General features: G+C 36.7%; 1 protein-coding gene across 1 annotated transcript in view; it reads left to right on the forward strand.

Annotated features, from left to right (window-relative positions):
- Positions 1-6,008: 6,008 nt before the first annotated feature.
- Positions 6,009-17,557, forward strand: part of LOC308222701 (gamma-aminobutyric acid receptor subunit pi-like) — a gene marked incomplete at both ends in the record, with an annotated part of 40,270 nt that continues 28,721 nt past the window's right edge. Inside the window, 2 exons of the mRNA XM_080621039.1 lie at positions 6,009-6,064; positions 11,851-11,954. Coding sequence (XP_080477165.1) covers positions 6,009-6,064; positions 11,851-11,954 — 160 coding nt within the window. The remainder of the gene's footprint in view (positions 6,065-11,850; positions 11,955-17,557) is intronic.

The following is a 17,557-nucleotide window of genomic DNA, read 5'->3' on the forward strand; positions in this document are numbered from 1 at the left end:
CACTTGAGCAAAGCTTACAGTCATCAGTGTCTATATGGGGAGACTGGCCTCCAGGTTAAGACCTAGAAGGTTCTAGCTCAGTTAACTTTCATAAGGAACAATAATTTAAACTGGCGTCAGAAAGATATGGTTTCACTTGTCTTTTCAAATCAAGTTGTTACTTTCTTAATCTGAACCATCATATTCTGTCCAACTTTATGGATTTTCAACTATTTATATCAAACATTTATTTTAATAGTGCCCAGACAAAACTGTGGCTCCATTTTGCTACAGGCTACAGAAACAACTTAGCCTGGTCCCTGTAACCAGTGAAGTGTGGTATCAGTGCTACAGTTAGCACTGTATCTGCTTTCAACCCCTACTTGTGGGTACCCTTTAAAAAGTTGGTCCCCCGAAGTGCTCACCCAGGCAGCTGTGAGATGGGAGACGACCCGTGTCATCAGTGTTAGCTATATGAAAGTTGTTTGCACCTTCCTGCAAAGTCAAAACCTCTTTTAAGGTGCCTTTGAGGTTTCATTCATCATAATGCAGAGAACTTGGTGAGAAATACAGACCTCAATCTAGAACCAAAAATATCCCTAACAATTAGACAGCATTCATATACTTAATACAGTATTAGCAGCATATTGGCTAGTCTTTATTTCTTTTGTGGTTAGAAGTACTGATATTAAAAAAAATAAGGAAAATGGCAGCAGCAGTGTTTCTTTGACCTAGTTTATGACCTTCCAGTGTCTTTTGAGAGCAGTGATTTTACATGTTAATTTGTGTATAATTCAGGACATTGAAATCTGTCACTGAGTTGTTGCTGCTACAGTCTGAAATCTTGCAATGCTAATTCATATACATATTTTTAAATAAATGAAATCTTGCATGTTTGTCATACTGATTTATCCAGGATAATTTGAAAGACTCTTATACAATGTTCTATACATATATAAGCAATGTTAAATTCTGACATTTCGCTTGCAGCTCATTTTGCTACACCAGAGAAGCAAATCTTCATTTCTGGTAAATTTTAAATTCATTCTACTTTTATTAAGAATATGAGCTTCTGATGTTGAACAGTACCTTTGACAAAAACATCTCAGAGCACAGAACTTGAGAAAGATGTACAGATTGAAGCAACTTCTGAGTATTTCAGTGAGAAAGTGACATTTTCAGCTATTAATCATATCACCTGGCATATATGACAACTCTATGGATCAGAACATCAGAGCATAACTGGAATTCAGTATTTCACATTGATCTATTGCTAGATACAGCAACAGGAGAAACTTAACATCCACCCAATTGCTAAGATAGCACTGTCACACAGATGCCTCCTGTACTACTTTTCTGCAAAGAAAACATGACAAGACAGCTACTTCCCATGGACCAAGTAAATCTAACTTTGCTTACTTGCCCAAGGAAACTTGGTTATGGTTTATGTCCATGCTAGGCAAGTATCTTGTGCCTAGGGTTTAGAAGTGAGCTAGCTGGTATGCCAAGATCCAGCTTGTCATCCAAATAAGAGGATGCCCCTTATAAGAGGATGCAGACATACTCATTGGTCTACTTTCATTAATCAATTCACCAGTCAGATGCAGAGTTTTGCTGCTTCTGGGTTTTATTCCTTCTTTCTGATTTACCCCATCAAAAAAGATTTGTTTCTACTATTCAAGCCAAGCTCTTTGCAGTATTAATCAAGCTTAACATGAAAAATAACCTGAATTGTGAAAATTTTGCATTTTCTTTCATAAGCTATGTAGTTTAGGGAGACTTAAAAAGTATCTTAAAACTAGGACTATTAGAGAGGTTTCCAGATTAATACATAGGCAGATAGCATGTCACTTTATTCACCAAAATATCTGCAACTACTCTCAATGAGTGGAGTTGGCTTTTCCAAGTGACAAGCAAAATTTACTCTGTCCCTGAATTTTAACTTGTTGCTTGTGCACAGCTGAAGATAAACAAATATTTCCTATGCAACTTGAAAATAAGAAGAGGGAGGAAGACTGCCCAGAAAAACAACAGAATCCACTAATAATAACAGTATAGGGTCAGGTACCAATTCGCAAGGGCAGGAGTGAAGAACGACTAAAGAATCTGGAAATGACAGTGGCATTCTGGGGCCATATCCTGTAGGAGTTTTTCCTTTTCATTTCTCTTACCTTGTGACTGCCTTGCATATATCCACTCCCTTTCTTCCTTCAAGAGTTTAGTATTTTCAGCCTTACATTGTTTTCCCTCTAATTGTTTCATGTTGATCTAACAAACAGAGGATAGAGTGAAGAATGTGTATATATATATATATATGTGTGTGTGTATACACACACACTCATGGGCCACACAGCAGTTGCAGTGGACATTGCAAGCAGGACAACACAGGGCAAGGGAGGTAGTTACATAGTTACATGGCTGCATGCCTCTTGAATTTCCATCTACTTTTCAGTCAAGCACTTAAAGGCACTGCCATTCAACAATTTGGATACGGAAATCAAATGCAACTTCCATCTATAAAACTGCTGTTGAATTTTTATTTTGAGACAATTCTATTCAGTTTTAGATGCCTGCATGCCTGCCTGCAAGCATTAGATGCAGCCACAGGAATTCAGGCACATGGTATACCATATGCCAAGGTTTCTTTATCTAATAATTTTTAGTCTTTTCATGCATCCACCTGTGGATAAGATCATAGAATCATAGAATAGTTAGGGTGGGAAATGACATTAAGATCATCAAGTTCCAACTCCCATGCCATGGGCAGGGATGCCTCATCTTAGACAATGTTGCCCAGAGCTCTGTCCAGCCTTGACCACTGCTGGGGATGGAGCATTCACAACTTCCTTGGGCAACCCATTCCAGTGCCTCACCACCCTCACAGTAAAGAATTTCTTCCTTATATCTAACCTGAACTTCCCCTGTTTAAGTCTGAACCCATTACCCCTTGTCCTATCACTACAGTCCCTGATGAAGGGTCCCTTTCCAGAATCCTTGTAGGCCACCTTCAGATACTGAAAGGCTGCTAAGAGGTCTCCACGCAGCCTTCTCTTCTCCAGGCTGAACAGCCTCAACTTTTCTACCCTATCTTCATACAGAAGGTGCTCGAGCCCCGTTATCATCCTCACGGCACTCCTCTGTACTTGCTCCAACAGCTCCATGTCCTCCTTTGGTATAATATGTACTTCATTCTTTGATTCATTCACACAAAATTCACTTCAAGTGAAATTTTGAGATACTGCTACAACTCCTGCCAGCTCTCTGCCTCATCCTATTTCGGTGTCAGAGGCTTGTTAAACTTGCATAATTCACTTTTCCTCTCATGCTGAAGTTAATGCATAGTGAATTCCCAGGAGAAATTCCAAACCATTACGTGCTATTTTACAATCCTAATCTAGTCTAATTCAAAGTAGAAAGTGGTGTTGTCCCATCATATGGGGAACTAGGGCAGATATTTGTTACCTTCAGCTCAATTACTTAACAGTATGCTTAGAACATAAAGATGTGTTAATATATGCACAATAATCTGGACAGCATGTAGCCTGTCTGATAAAATTGAAAGGCTTGATATTCCATGCAGAAAACAGGTTATGTATATTTTTATAAGTTCTGGGAAAGATGAAAATATTCTGAGTCCTGCTAAACTAGTTTTAAACACCAGTATTTAATCGGGTACATATATAGGAAGGAATACTGCCATGAGTGTATTGCATTTGATAAAGGAATGCATGACAGAGTAAAGTTCCAGATGTGCAAACATGCCAAGAGGCATGCTTTTCAATGGAACAAACCAGCTCAGTAAGCTTTCAATGGAGCAAACCAGCTCAGTAAGGACATCAGAGAAAATGTGTGCATGCAGGCATGTATGCACATGCAGCAGTGATTTATATATCCAGCTTAAGTATTATCGGTGAAACTGCTGAAGACTTCAGTACCTACCCATTTCTATTCCTTGGCTGACATGCAGTGTCCCTTTGCAGTGATGACTGCCAATTGATGTGGCAATTGGATCTCTTGATTAATATTCTTATCCAGAAATAAAAGTTCTTTTCCTTCTTGTTATTTCCATGTTTTCCCTTCCTGAGCACACAAAATTAACCCATGTACCATAGAATGGATTTGACCTTTCAGGTTAGAGAATAATTCTCCACCCCATCCCCCGTAAAATTGCTACATTGAATGTTGGTTAAGATCTAAAGGTAAACCGGTTGCTTTAGAAACAGATTAGTAATCAGCCCATTCATTTTGATCTTCAGTACTGTAAAAACTAAAACCAAATAAGTACAGAAATATCCATAGGTTTCCTTAATCTGTTTATAAAGGATCTTCAGACACATTAGGAGCTCATAGTAGCAATTCAAAAGCTAAATATAAAAGCAGCTTTATGAAGTACTTATGAAGTCAGTAAGAGGTTTTCTGGGAAACCAAAAAGATAATCCTTATTTTTAGCATATTTTCCTGTGAGATAAAGATAGTGAATGTAGAAAGTATCTAAACCCAAAGTGAGATACGCAAAAGAAATCCCACGATATGCACCAGGAGTGTTCCAGAATCAGCATTTTGAGAGCAATGTTCTGACAACACCATCTGCTCATTTGTGCTGTATCTTCCTATTACAGGCTCTCTTAATGTCTCATGCATGATTTTCTGTGGAAGTCAGTAGGAGTGTATGATTTATTTTGACATTAATATTTACCAGGCTGATGTATGCTTAAAGTATCTGAGATGCTGAGAATTTTTACTTGTTTAAAAAGCCATTGAATTGGCTTTTTTCTTTGGAGACATTAACTTAGTCACTTCACCACTGATACATACAAGTCAGATACCGTTTACACTGCATTAATTTAAGTAAACACCATTTGTGTTGCTCTTACTAGAACTATAGACCGAAAGAAAAATCACTTTGGAATAAAAAGAGTTCACTAGAATTTTGCATTGGAAAGGAAAGCATGGTGAAACAAAGCTTCAAGTTGTGAAGCTTCAAATTTTTTACTGTTTATAATTTATTGTGAGATTGAAGTGCAAGAGACTCCTGCAAAATATATTCTGGACATCAAAAATAGTATTGTTTGATTGTCCCTTTCTAAAACCTACAACAGATATTTCATTCATATTTATTAACATTTAACAGCTGTTTTGCAGATTCTGGATAATGTTCCTGTCATGTAGTTGGTTTTTTTTTTGTGTTTTGAAGCAAGTCTTAAAATAACATTTATGTGCCTTGATGAAGTATAGCAAAAGTATGCTTAGCCCATGAATTTCAGATCTGTTGCATGAATGCGTTAAAATATTGACTGATACTCTTTTCATCAAGAAATGGATTACAGTGCTGACAGATTACTTAAAATAACCATTATGGATGTGAATCATACTGACAAAGGCAAAGAAATCTCATTCAGAAGAAAACATCTTGCCTCAGCCAAGCATTTTGATGGATGTGGATGCTTATATATGATTATTTATATACAGTCAAAGGACCTTTTTTTAATAGCTAGGGGCAGAAACATATCATTTTGATTTACTTCATTAACAAAAAGCTTGCCAAAGATAAGCATCACAGGTATTGTTGCTACCCCCATGCCAAAGATGCTGCTCTTGAGCAGCTGTGTTATAAGATGGAGTTACATATTTTCCCTTCAGAGTGCACTGATATACCAGAGACACTCATTTACAAGCATGAATAGCAGACACAAAACTGTTTATGACTCTCCTGCATGATTGCATGATTTTTCAAAACAATTACTTTTCCCAATATTTAAAGGACAGATGCAAAAATGAAAGAGCTGTAGTACACTGCAATGCAGCTTCAATTGGTAAGTTAAATTATTGCTGATGTCTTTTTTTACATTTTGAGAGGTTTTATTGTTATCAATATTTACTAATAGATTTATAGCAGCAGCTATTCAAGATACAGTAGTGTTGAAAACCTTGTGAAATGCATGTATTTGAAATGCAAATGTACTGTAAAACGTTGCCTCTGCACTTTTTTTTTTTAGGGGCTACAAAAGCTTCTGAAACCACACCTGACAATGTGCAGTCTTAAATGCTGGAGTCTCAGAGCCCTTTTTCTATTGATGATGTGTAGGTAAGAAATATTTGCTAAAAAAATATTATTTCTTAAACATATAGTAATATCAGTTGGTTTATAATCAATTTGCTTTTAATTAGAAATCTGTCTGACCAGGTAAAGAGCGAAATTAGACAGTTGAATCTTTCCTCTTAAATAGATAAAACCACCTGAACATTAACAGAAATACAGGACTGAACTCCTTCACGAATCATCTTGGTTACCTTAACTGAGTTACAGTTGTTTTTCATTGAGAAGACTGATGGGGAAGGGAAAAAAAAACCACCCAAACCATTTAATTTAAGCAAATGATCCTTCAAATGAAGGATTACTGTATAAAGAGTGTGAATATCATCAGATGCTTAGCAGATTTAGAAGGACACAAATTTAGATGGGTCCTTGCCTAGAGCACAGTACCTTGCCCAAGGACAGAAGCACACAGTCCACCTAAATGTACTGTAAGCTTGAGGTAGTAGAGTCATCATTGTGCATTCATTACTAAAGGAGAGTGTCTTAAAAAGATTTACCTGATTAAAATGTTGTCTTCTTATTCTCTGTGATGAAATCATGAAGTCTTTAGGAAAGCTTAGTTGTGTTAAGCTGGAAGGTGAAACCGATTCCTTCTGTGTACCAGTAACCCTGCTAACAGTGCAGTTGCCATGACAAAAAAAAACTTAGGATAGGAATAGAGCACTGAAAATATATTCCTTATATAAAAACGGGGAAAAACTATTCTTTGTAAGTAATTCTAATAAGAAAAGACAAGCATGGACATAGTCACTACCACCTTTAACTGAAGTATTTAAAATCTATTAGCCAATTCTGTGTAGAATTACCTAACCTATTTGGTCTCCCAGTAAAATCCTTAAGGTAAGATTCTGCCTGAGTTTTGGTTCAAGTGGGTGTGCAAATGTATGTTTAGATAAAGCCTCCACTCATGAGGGCAGGTAAAAGAGTCCCCTGAAAGGGAGCTTAAAGCATTCATCTCCCACACCTTCTCCAGTGCTATAAAGAGATCTTCGTTTAGAGCACACACACTTGCTCTAATTCCACCTTCCTTCCTTGTCAGCTGTGACTTGTCACACTCTATAATCACTGCATGATTCATGGCTTTGCAGTAATAAAACACTGCTAAGAGACCAACAAAATTTCAGAAGCATCTAAGAAACAAGGAGGCTAATTTCCTTGAGAAGTTCAGCCTGCAGTGTAATTGCTCTCATTATTATCAGGCAGACTTTTCAAATCCTCTTACAGCTTCACACAGCTAAGAGTATCCAGAATCACAGACAGTTAACTCCTGTACAGCATCCATGGGAATCACGTGCATGCATAGCACCTGTTTAGCTTGGACACAAGTGCACAGTATTGAGCTGATGTAGTATCCAAATCCAAATACAGGCTAAGATGCAGCTCTGCCCCTTGCCAGTTTCACAGCCAAGGTGATGCTTAGGCGTGCAAATGCTTTTTTGCAGCACACACATCAGGAAGGTATAGTGAAAGTGGTGTTTAAAATAAAAAAATATGCTGCTTGGTGCTGAAACAGAGAAACAATTCTAAGCAATATCCAAGGACTGAAATGTACAGAAGCAAGGGCAAGGATTGCTCTGCAGCTGACCCCTTAGGCAACCCACATGTGCGAGCTCTGACAAATGCGTGAAGAGGCTTTCCTCTACAGAGTATTTTATAACCAATAATATTGTTTGGTAATGGTTTTTTATTTTAAGATCAGAGCCTCATCTTCCTTATCATATTCATAGAGAGGACATGATATGTCACAACACACACGCTAACAATGTCACACAAGACTACTAGGTTTCACCTTGCTTTCTAGTTCTCCCTTCTTGAATGACATTTCTTAATTTCACTTGAATTAAATTACATTACAATTACATCATAGACACACATACTAAAGTCTATATCCAGGGCATTGCCTGGATCGGTTTCCCAGAAATATTTTTATTAAAAAAGTAGAAATGAAAAAATTAAGGCAAATTGATCAAAGTAATGAATAGATTCATTATCAGGGATTAGCTTAAGTAAATATCTGCTGTTTGATCCCAAGAAGGGCTCCCATTTATTTTGTGTGATTTTTAGTGTTTTGTTTTTTTGGTTGAGTTTATGGACACTTACATTATTTAAGTATTTTCTCCTGTATCTGGTAAATGGTAACATAATGCTACTGTTTCAGCCTCAACAATTAACCAAAAGATCAGTGGGGGTACTGGAGGTTTTGAAGCAGAGAATTAATCACTGATGTAGGTGATTCTTCTGCAGTTTATCCACAGAGACTATACAAAAGCCTGTATCCTTGAGCACCCTGGGCATGAAACAAGAAGTAACCTCTTTGTTTACATCAGTAAACCCTTTGCCTGTCAGTGATTTGCCTGAAAACAGCTATTTCCCCCTAGATTTTCCTGAGGGGGATGTTGCTCACAGACTGTATTTGGCATTTTCTTTCTCTCTTCTCTCGGTTCTAAGGTGTTTATGCCTCTTTCATGATACATAACTTGTGACAAAAAATACCCAGGAAAAATATTCCTGTACATGTGTCTTGACTGTACTTACGTTTTAAGTGGTGATGTATATTACTGTTAAGGGCAGACATGCCCTCTTCCTCCTCCAGTTACTCAATTCTGTTAAGACACTGACTTAAGAGTGTCTTAGTGTTATCTTAAATAACAAGCAGTTGCTGTACCTATCAAGTTCAGCCTAGCCTGTAAAAATATTACATTTTTAAGCCATAACACAATTAAGGAAATTAAATAATTATAATTCACCTTTTATAAAAGCAAGAATGCATCATTGAACCTGAAGAGGTTAAACATGTATTATACCATGTATTATACATTGACAGCCCAGAACAAATAGATATTCCCAGCTGACAAATACAGATTCAGTTTTCTTGTATAAAAGCCTGTTCTCTTCTCAGTGGTTGTAACAGCTCTTTCAAGACAATTCCATATTTAGATGCATGCCTATGTATTTCAAATACATTAAGAAAATGGAGGAACTAAAACGTATGCAGTTAGTTAAATATAACAAGAAAAATACAGGGTAAAAGAGAAGCTTAGATGCATTGATGAGAAGATGAACATGCATGCGAGAATGAGACTCAGCTTTTACTTTAATCCTTTGTGATTCCTGCATAAGGCTATATGACAGAATATAGGAATGTGTTCGGCTGTTTAGTGATGAATGGGGCACATGAATTGAAAAGTACTTTAAAAGAAACAGGGCATCCTCACTTGAAATGCTGATAAGCAAATCCACTTAAGGTACGTAACATTTATAGATTCCTTACCTTTCAACATTGACAAGCTGCTTCTAAGTATCCTCAAAGTTACCAAGATGGTACCACCACACACTCACATATATGAGGCATCAGATTCCTCTCTTAATGTGATAAGACTTCTCAAAGACTGCCGGGCAAAATAGTGTACAAGGGACAGTGCCCCATTAATTCACCACCTCAGTTACTGCACAACCGCTTTTTCATGCCAGCAGGTTCTTACCCGTAAAAGTCAAAGACCAAAGACTGTACATTATGTATTTCTGAGGGAAATAAAGAACTATTTCCACAGGTGATTTGAGGAAAGGACTTCCAAACAGCAATGACAAAAATTTAAGCTATCTTTTAGAAAATAATGGTCAATGATAATGCAGCAGACCACTCTGTAGTTGCATATTGATGAGCACAACAGTATTATGTCCGTGTAGTGGAAAAGGGACAAGTTTTATTTTACTGTTTCACAGGGTATGAAAGCTATTCAAGAAGAATCCAATAAAACTATGAAATTAAACTCATGCAGCTCATCGAACACTTAGCTAAAGTTACATGCAAATTTCAAAAGCAGAAATATCTACTGCAAGTACAGCATTTAAAAGTTAAATTCAAGTACATTTTTAATTCCAAGACTTTTATGCAACATAAAACTGGCCCTTTTATTTATATTCACATTTTAACTTAATGTGACGATGCTTGCTTCTTTAGTACATAATTTACAGGAGAAATATTTGTTATTTCAATGATGGCATTACTCAAGACCACACCTACATTAACTAATAACATAGTTCTCTAGCAAAAATAAAAACCCATGAACAAAATAAGAAAAGTAAATAAGACTGTTCAAATACCTAAGCTACAAGAGTTGAAAAAACTGCTAAACAGCTACTTATGTGGGAATATAGCTTGTTGAACAGAAAAATCACACAGCAGTGTTTCAGGACAGCAGACACCACATCACAAACCACAGTGTGATTTGGCCACATGTACTTGGTGAGATCATCTCAGCATTTAAAATCTTGCTAATCTGAGATACTGGATTATTCCTAGTGGATGAAAGCCACAGATTCCTGGCAGAACAGCTCAAGATCCCTCAGAAATATAGTAAAATTAAAATCAAAGGCACAAGCTTTAGAAGGCTACAGGAGACCTTGAAACATCATTATGAAGAGCAAACAGAGCTCTCAGGAGCAGGCCTAATAGAACTGGGAAGAAGAAATTCAGTGAGGATTGGGTATGACTAGGAAAGAACACAAAAAGGGAAAGACCCTTTGACCATCAATTTGTACTTACACCCTTCTCCACAGCCCTGAGCCACAACATCTACAATTCATATCTTCTGTATGGGAACTAAGGAGCAAAACTGGTTGCTTCTAGTAACCAGTCACTTTTGATGTGTGTAGTAAGAAATAAAGAGACCCTCTCCTGGTGAATATGTAGTGGCTATTCTCCATCAGCAGATAATGCCTTTGCCTGCAGCCAGCTGGACTTCCTTGAGTCAATTAATTACTTGCTTCTCACCTTCATAGTTAAAGTCATACCCACACTTTTCTGAAATCACTGGTAATGAGCAGTCAGTAACACTTGTGTTTTAATTTATGAAGAGCACAGCCGGAATCTGTGATGGGTGAGCACACCTTGCTTGCACTCAGGTGCTCACCTTAGGGGTTAGGCAGAAACTAAGAGCAAAGCTATCCTTCTCTGTGTAACAGCCCGTAACGACCCGAGGTGCCCATCCACAGCTGCTAGCCATAAAGACCTATAAAAGACAAAGTGGGAATATATAAAAATTAATCTGGATGTAGCCTAAGTAAAAAACTGCGATTGTGGTATGCATCCCCTCTAGTGCCTTCACTCAGCTTCCCAGTGAGGCTGTTGCAGGGGCCCCAGGGTTTTAAAATTGCTTACTTATTTCCATTTAGCTTCTGTGTTTCATATTTGTAATTACTTCAAACAAAGCAGTGGTTTGCATTCTCACTATGCTTCACCAGTTTTGCCCAACAGGGTTATTTCTGTAGCCTGTTTAAAAACTGTTATAAAAGCAGGATTTTAAAAGCGGTTTTATGCACTAATCTCTGAGGCTGGTTTCTGCCTCTCTCCAGGAGCTAAATTGAATGTATTTCATTATGTAAAAAGAAGCTTAATTTTAAATGCTGAAATAAACAGCCAACACTTTTCCCACGTTCCTAGATTATAATAGTAATGTCCTATTTACAGAGAAGGTATTAAAGAAGACTGAACTGTTTTCTAAGGTGAGGTGTTAAGAAATGGTATGCTTTAAGGTAAAAAAGTGTTATCTTCTTCCAGTAAGAGACTAGTGCACATTATAAAATCTGATGTTTTCTAGAACATTGTTTACAGTGCTGTGAAATGCATATGTACAAATGTTTCCTAATACATTATTTGATGGGCAGTAATCATCAGTAACCTTGAAACTGATACAGTATTTTCCTGCAATGTCATCTCTACTATACTTGATGATGTTCTTTTAAAACATTCTCACTGTTTTAATTCCATTTAGGTCAATGCAAATTTCCAAAGCTGAAGGAAAAGGTGAAATTCTACCTCCAACTATACAAAAAATAATAAAAGGATACAACAAGTATCTACGTCCATTTTTTGATAGTAAGTAGAAAGGCTGTTTCCATAAGGTTGAGCCACAACGTAATGCAGTGTCGGAAACTTAGCGATGAGAGCAAATGTTTTTTTTTGCTGTACTTTTTTCCTTCAGTGTTTGACAGTGACTGATCTGATTGTACATGATGTACTATGATATAATAAGATGTAGCATAATAGCTTTTGTGGCCCAAAGTGAAATACATATATTCCAGGCATTCACAAACAAAACTTCCAGGCTCTGTTGGAGACTTGACTGTCGATGTTAATGTGTCCTCTGTGAAATAAGCTGCTTATTTAAAAGCACAATTTCCTCTAATTTCCTAAATAATAACTATAAAAAGTTTTGATTAAGGATAAGAAAGCTTTATATATCAAAATGTTCATAAAAGCACAGGCAAATCTTGTTACTTTACCAAGTATTAAGTGCATCTACTGTAAGAATGCAAGAGAATTATTTCATAAATGCTTCTCTGGTCTTGGGTCTTAAAGGTCACTGAACTGGTTCACTGCAGAACTGTGAGGAAAAATAAAACAAAAATCTGAGTTTCTCGCATTAGAAGTTCATGGTCATCAGGTTGGAAGACCCCCATAGTCCACTGCACGAAGGCAGATTTTACTGCCCTGCAGTGCAGTGAATGTTAGGCACCAGAAATCTCAATGACAGACACCTTCCTTGCTTGAATCAGACTATTCCGTGTATCAGATATACTGAGGAGTTATGAGGTAGGGTGATGATACCTGCCTGGAGTGACTGCAGAACTCTGAAAAAGAAAATACTCTGCATGCTGAAAAGATGCTCAGCACCACATCGGTCAGAAAATTAATTTGCAGAGTGACTGCTAGACAATAGTTCCTAAGTTAAATATTCAGAATCATTAAAGGTTTCAAATGACTTTGATATGCCTTCATGTCCTTCTTAATGATTGGCTAAAATGTTTTTCAGACTATGCTGTTACCTCTTGCCATTCAAATACCTGGTTAGAGTATCAGCCTATTCCATAAGGACACTCCACATCATGTGCAATTTCTGAATCCATTTCATAAAAATAATAAGATAAATCTGTATTTTAGGTTTAGGAGAAAGGGAAACCTATTTAATCTGTTTGGTATTACTATGTTTGTCTCAGCTGCTGATAAAAACTCCTATAAAGTATTTACATAGTCTAAGATTTTCCACAAAATAGAAGTAATGCTAATAAACTAACACCTTTGCATTGGAGATGATGCATAATGGAAAATATTTATATGCTCAGTGGCCATTAATACGTTTTGTTCATTGCTTAAGGCTAGTACTTGTGATACTTTGGCACTGCCATGATGGATGTGCTTTGGTGGACACAAACAGAACTTAATTGCAAAATCCTATGATAGTATTCAAGACCAACAGTAAAGCACTTTTGAGTTACAAATCTCCCTTTCCTAATGTGAGCTTATTTTTTTTTCTCAGCTGTAATAATGCAGCAGAACTATAGCTCGTTTTCTGCCTGTGAATTTTGTTCGGAAGGATGCTACGGACTTTCTGCGTTTGCTTACAAATCCCAAAGGAGCTCAAGTGCAGACCTTCTGCCGTATGCAGAGACAGTCTAGCATTTCCAGACAGTGCCACTGTTGCTGCATATGCTCGCTACAGCTCAGGCGTACAAACACTGTGTGTCAGGATCTATATTAGCCCTACTGCTGAAGGAATGGGATAAGAATCTGAAAAATGCATTTTATTGATGCTGTCAGGGTTGATAATTCTGTGAGAAATTACTTTTAAAAGGAATAATTTAGGTTAGGATGATCTAGGAAGTGTTTATCCTAACTATTCTATGATTCTATGATTTTTGGATCTGTAGCTTTTGGCAAGATCATTTAGGATCATTTTCCATGTAAGAGAGATATGTATGCTTGGGGTTGGGAGTGATGTCTTTGCAGCCCTGATCCCTCTTTGTTGCTGACAAGGTGGGCTGCAGCTTGGATGTCTGTAAGTCCAGGAGGAGCTATACCTCTCCTCAGAAGCACAGCTAGTAAACCACCTGAATCTTCACTTTAACAAATCAGTTTATTATACTGATCTCTGTGATCACAGCTATCCTAGCTTTGTTCTATTTAATAACTTCCTTATTTCTATGAATATTATCTGCCTGCAGCTGGTGTACCTTGTATCTGTTCTTTGTGAGAAAGATTTCAGTATAGCTGGCTTTACTCAGGATTACATCAATGGCTACAGTAATTTAGTAATTTATGCCTCTTTTGTGCCTTTTTATTTTTACCATCCTTTTTCCCTGAAAATCCTTACTTTCTCTGATATGATATAGCTCTGTTTCAACCTATCAGTGCTGATTTATCCTGAGAAGGAAACTTGTAAACTTGTTTTTCTAGAAACATGCACAGAAAAAGATTTATGTGCATATTAACCCCAAGATCTATATTTGCTGTCTGAAGAGCATGAAAGGATTTGCATAAAATGGGAACCTAGTATGTGTATGTTGATACATGGAGCTATCTAAAAATAATATCCTAAAGTCAACCGCCCTTTTAAGTCATTTGGCTCCCCTTTTTTTTTGTGTGCCAAAATTCCTTTGCTTTTGAAAGTATGCATATTTGTTTATTTGTGTGGTCAGTTAGATATGCACTCATAAATATCTGTAAAGAAATTTGTCATGAAACTAGTTGGTATTATCTGTTGGCATCTAAAATGCTTTGAGCTTAATGTTAGCTAGTCATAATGGAACACTGAAATGTGATTTATATCACGTGTGAGCGGGCCAGAGGTTAGCTTGAATGTAGAATAACATAATTCAAAGTCATCTCAAAGTTATTTGTCCTTGAAATTTTTCTTCAGGCAGGAAATGTGGATTTTTGAAGGATGCTTGCTGCCAAGATATGATCATACTCTTAAAAAAATCAGTGACACTGAACTCCTTAATATTTAGCAAAATGTTGGGTTTTGTTAGTCCTGAAAAGAAAGCATTAAGTATAAACAAATGATCATGAAATAAGGTTCTCTTTTTCCTAAAGCCAGGAGGAACACAAATCTTTACTAGTCAAGGAAATCTTATGGCAGCTCATAAGTTTAGTTAAATAAGCCCTCCATTTGCATATTTGTTCGTGCTTGGTCCTTGTGCTGGGACTGGCAGATAACTGGCAATTACCTAAGAGGATACAACTCAGATAGTGTCATTAACGAGGACATTATGAGATATTTTTCCTTTGAATCCAGTAGCTGTATAACAACACAAAAATTGGCTTCTCTCCTTACATTGATGGGAAATAATAGATTTCTAGATTTTAAGCCTGGATTAATCTTGCCTTAAGTCATCTCCTCCCCTAAGGCCACCCCTCCAGGCTCTTGTTGCTTAAAGGCTGCCATTTACGCCCAACACAGAATGTCATTCCCATCTCTAGGCACCTAAAAAGGGTGCTTAAAATTAGATCAGTTGAAAGCAGTCTTAGTATGTCAAAGGTTTGCAACAAGTAAAATATACTGAGCATTTTACGTTGGGTGGGTGGTACATACCAATTACCAAATCATGGTGTTACTTTTACACAATGTTTAGTACAGAGAAATCGCAGCTGAAATGGTTACTTGCCTCTGCCCTCATCCAAATATTACTATTAAGAATATTTTTTTTCCTTAACTATAGCATTTTTATATTCCTCTTTTGCTTGATGAACCAGCTCAATATTTATAAACTGAACAGATAAAAACAGGCAGTTCCATTAATGAATTCAAAAAAATACCTATTCTAGAATGATTTTAACCATTATTTGTACTGGAATATGAAATACATCTGTAGTAGTATTAGTAGATAATACCCCTTATCGTAATAATATCCATCTTAGACTTTTAGGTAGATGTGAAAGTCTTCTAAAGAAAAGCTGAGGTAAGGGATTTAAAAATGCATAGTTATTTTGCTTAAATGTGCTACATAACCCTGAAACTTTATCTGAGTAATACAAGCTGATTTTAACACCAGGTTTTCTGCTGAAACTGTGTAGGCCAATTTTGTAACGTTAGATGCTGTGCCAAACCTCTCTGAATTAATGAGCAATTCCTGCTGACTTCAGTGAGCCTTGGATCAGGCACATGGAGGTGTTAAGGGATGCATTAAATCTTGTAAATAATTTGATACAAATAGATTTTCTTCTGTGATTGAATGTGATAATTTAAGTGTTCTCATTAAAAAGTGAGAGACTAGGAAAAGGTCACAGCTAAGTATTTTTGAATATGGAAGCGGCTTTCAAGTGGTATAGAAAAGTGTCATGCTCAAATCAGTTATTCTAAACTATATTTAAAAGTCTATTTTCCTTAGCCTTGTAATGAGTAATACATTTCATGGTCTTAAAGTTTTAATTCAAGAAAGCAAATTAAATTTGAGTCCAACCTTCTAAGACCAGTCATAGTTTTTTTTTCCTCAAATGTTGTTTATATCAAGTTTTATGAGTTTAATTAGATGAAGGCATTTTAGTCCTCAGAATTTTACAGTATACCCCCAAAAGAGACCAGGAGATGTCAGAATATTAGCTCTGTCTAAGAACCTTTGATTTAGTGAGACAACCTCGCAGAGTACATGAAACACCAGATGACCATAATCTAAAGAATATTTTATGTATCAATTAGCCTTTAGAGAAAGGCAAAAAGTCCAGAATGTGTCCAGCCAGTTGTATATTTGGGAAAAATATCTTTTCAATCCCTGCTGAATCCTTAAAATTGTGATTTAATAAATCAGTGATGGTGCAAAACTATAAACTTCAGCATACAGATGTTAATGTATATTTTCCTTTCTTTCCCATGGAGATAAGAGACAATATGAGACAATCATTGCCATCAAACCCAGCTTCCTGCATGTAGATTTGTGTTTGTTTGTTGTTTTTTTTCTCCCCTGCCCCTAAATGCTGAGTTCTAGAGACTAAATGATGAACAGTGCTTAAGTTCAGTTAGACAAAAATATATTTATTTGAAGTTTTATGTTGCCTATGGCTTTGCTTAGTCAAAGAATGTGTACAACTTACCTACTGAATAGTGTTTCTGTGTACCTACTGACACTGGGCAAGTCACCTCTCTGTCTTGTCCTTGGGGAGCTGAGTAAATGCTGTTCCTTAATTTTCATGTTACAAGCTTAGATACTAAGCTTCCAGAGGTTTTTGTCTTCTCTCTCTGGAATATTTCTCTCTTCCTCAATTGAACTCTGTCTGCTGTTTGCAGATTTTTTTAAATTCAAATGTGGAAAACAAATTGTCACAGTAATCTCGTAACAGTCTTGCCAGTACAGTCTAGATTGCAAGATAACTTAATTCTATGTATTGCTCCCCATTGCTATAGTGCTTCTGCCAAAGCATAGTGCAGAAAGATCATGTTGAAATGATTATCTGTGGCAACCTCTAAATCCTTCTCAAAGGCGCTGCTTGCCAAGATAGTTTCCTATCCTGGACATATTGCCTGCATTATTTGTCCCCACATTAATTGCTGGCATTTGGCTGTATTAAAGTGGGTTTTTTTGACAAATGATTTAACAAGCTGTTATTACATTCCCTACCAATTTTTGTCTTATTCACCAACTGTACCAATGAAACTACATCACTGACTAAAGATCACTGATGTGAACAAATAAGATTGAAGCTGA

The sequence above is a fragment of the Psittacula echo genome, assembly GCF_963264785.1.
Source record: "Psittacula echo genome assembly, chromosome: 6".
Taxonomy (NCBI): Eukaryota; Metazoa; Chordata; class Aves; order Psittaciformes; family Psittacidae; genus Psittacula; species Psittacula echo.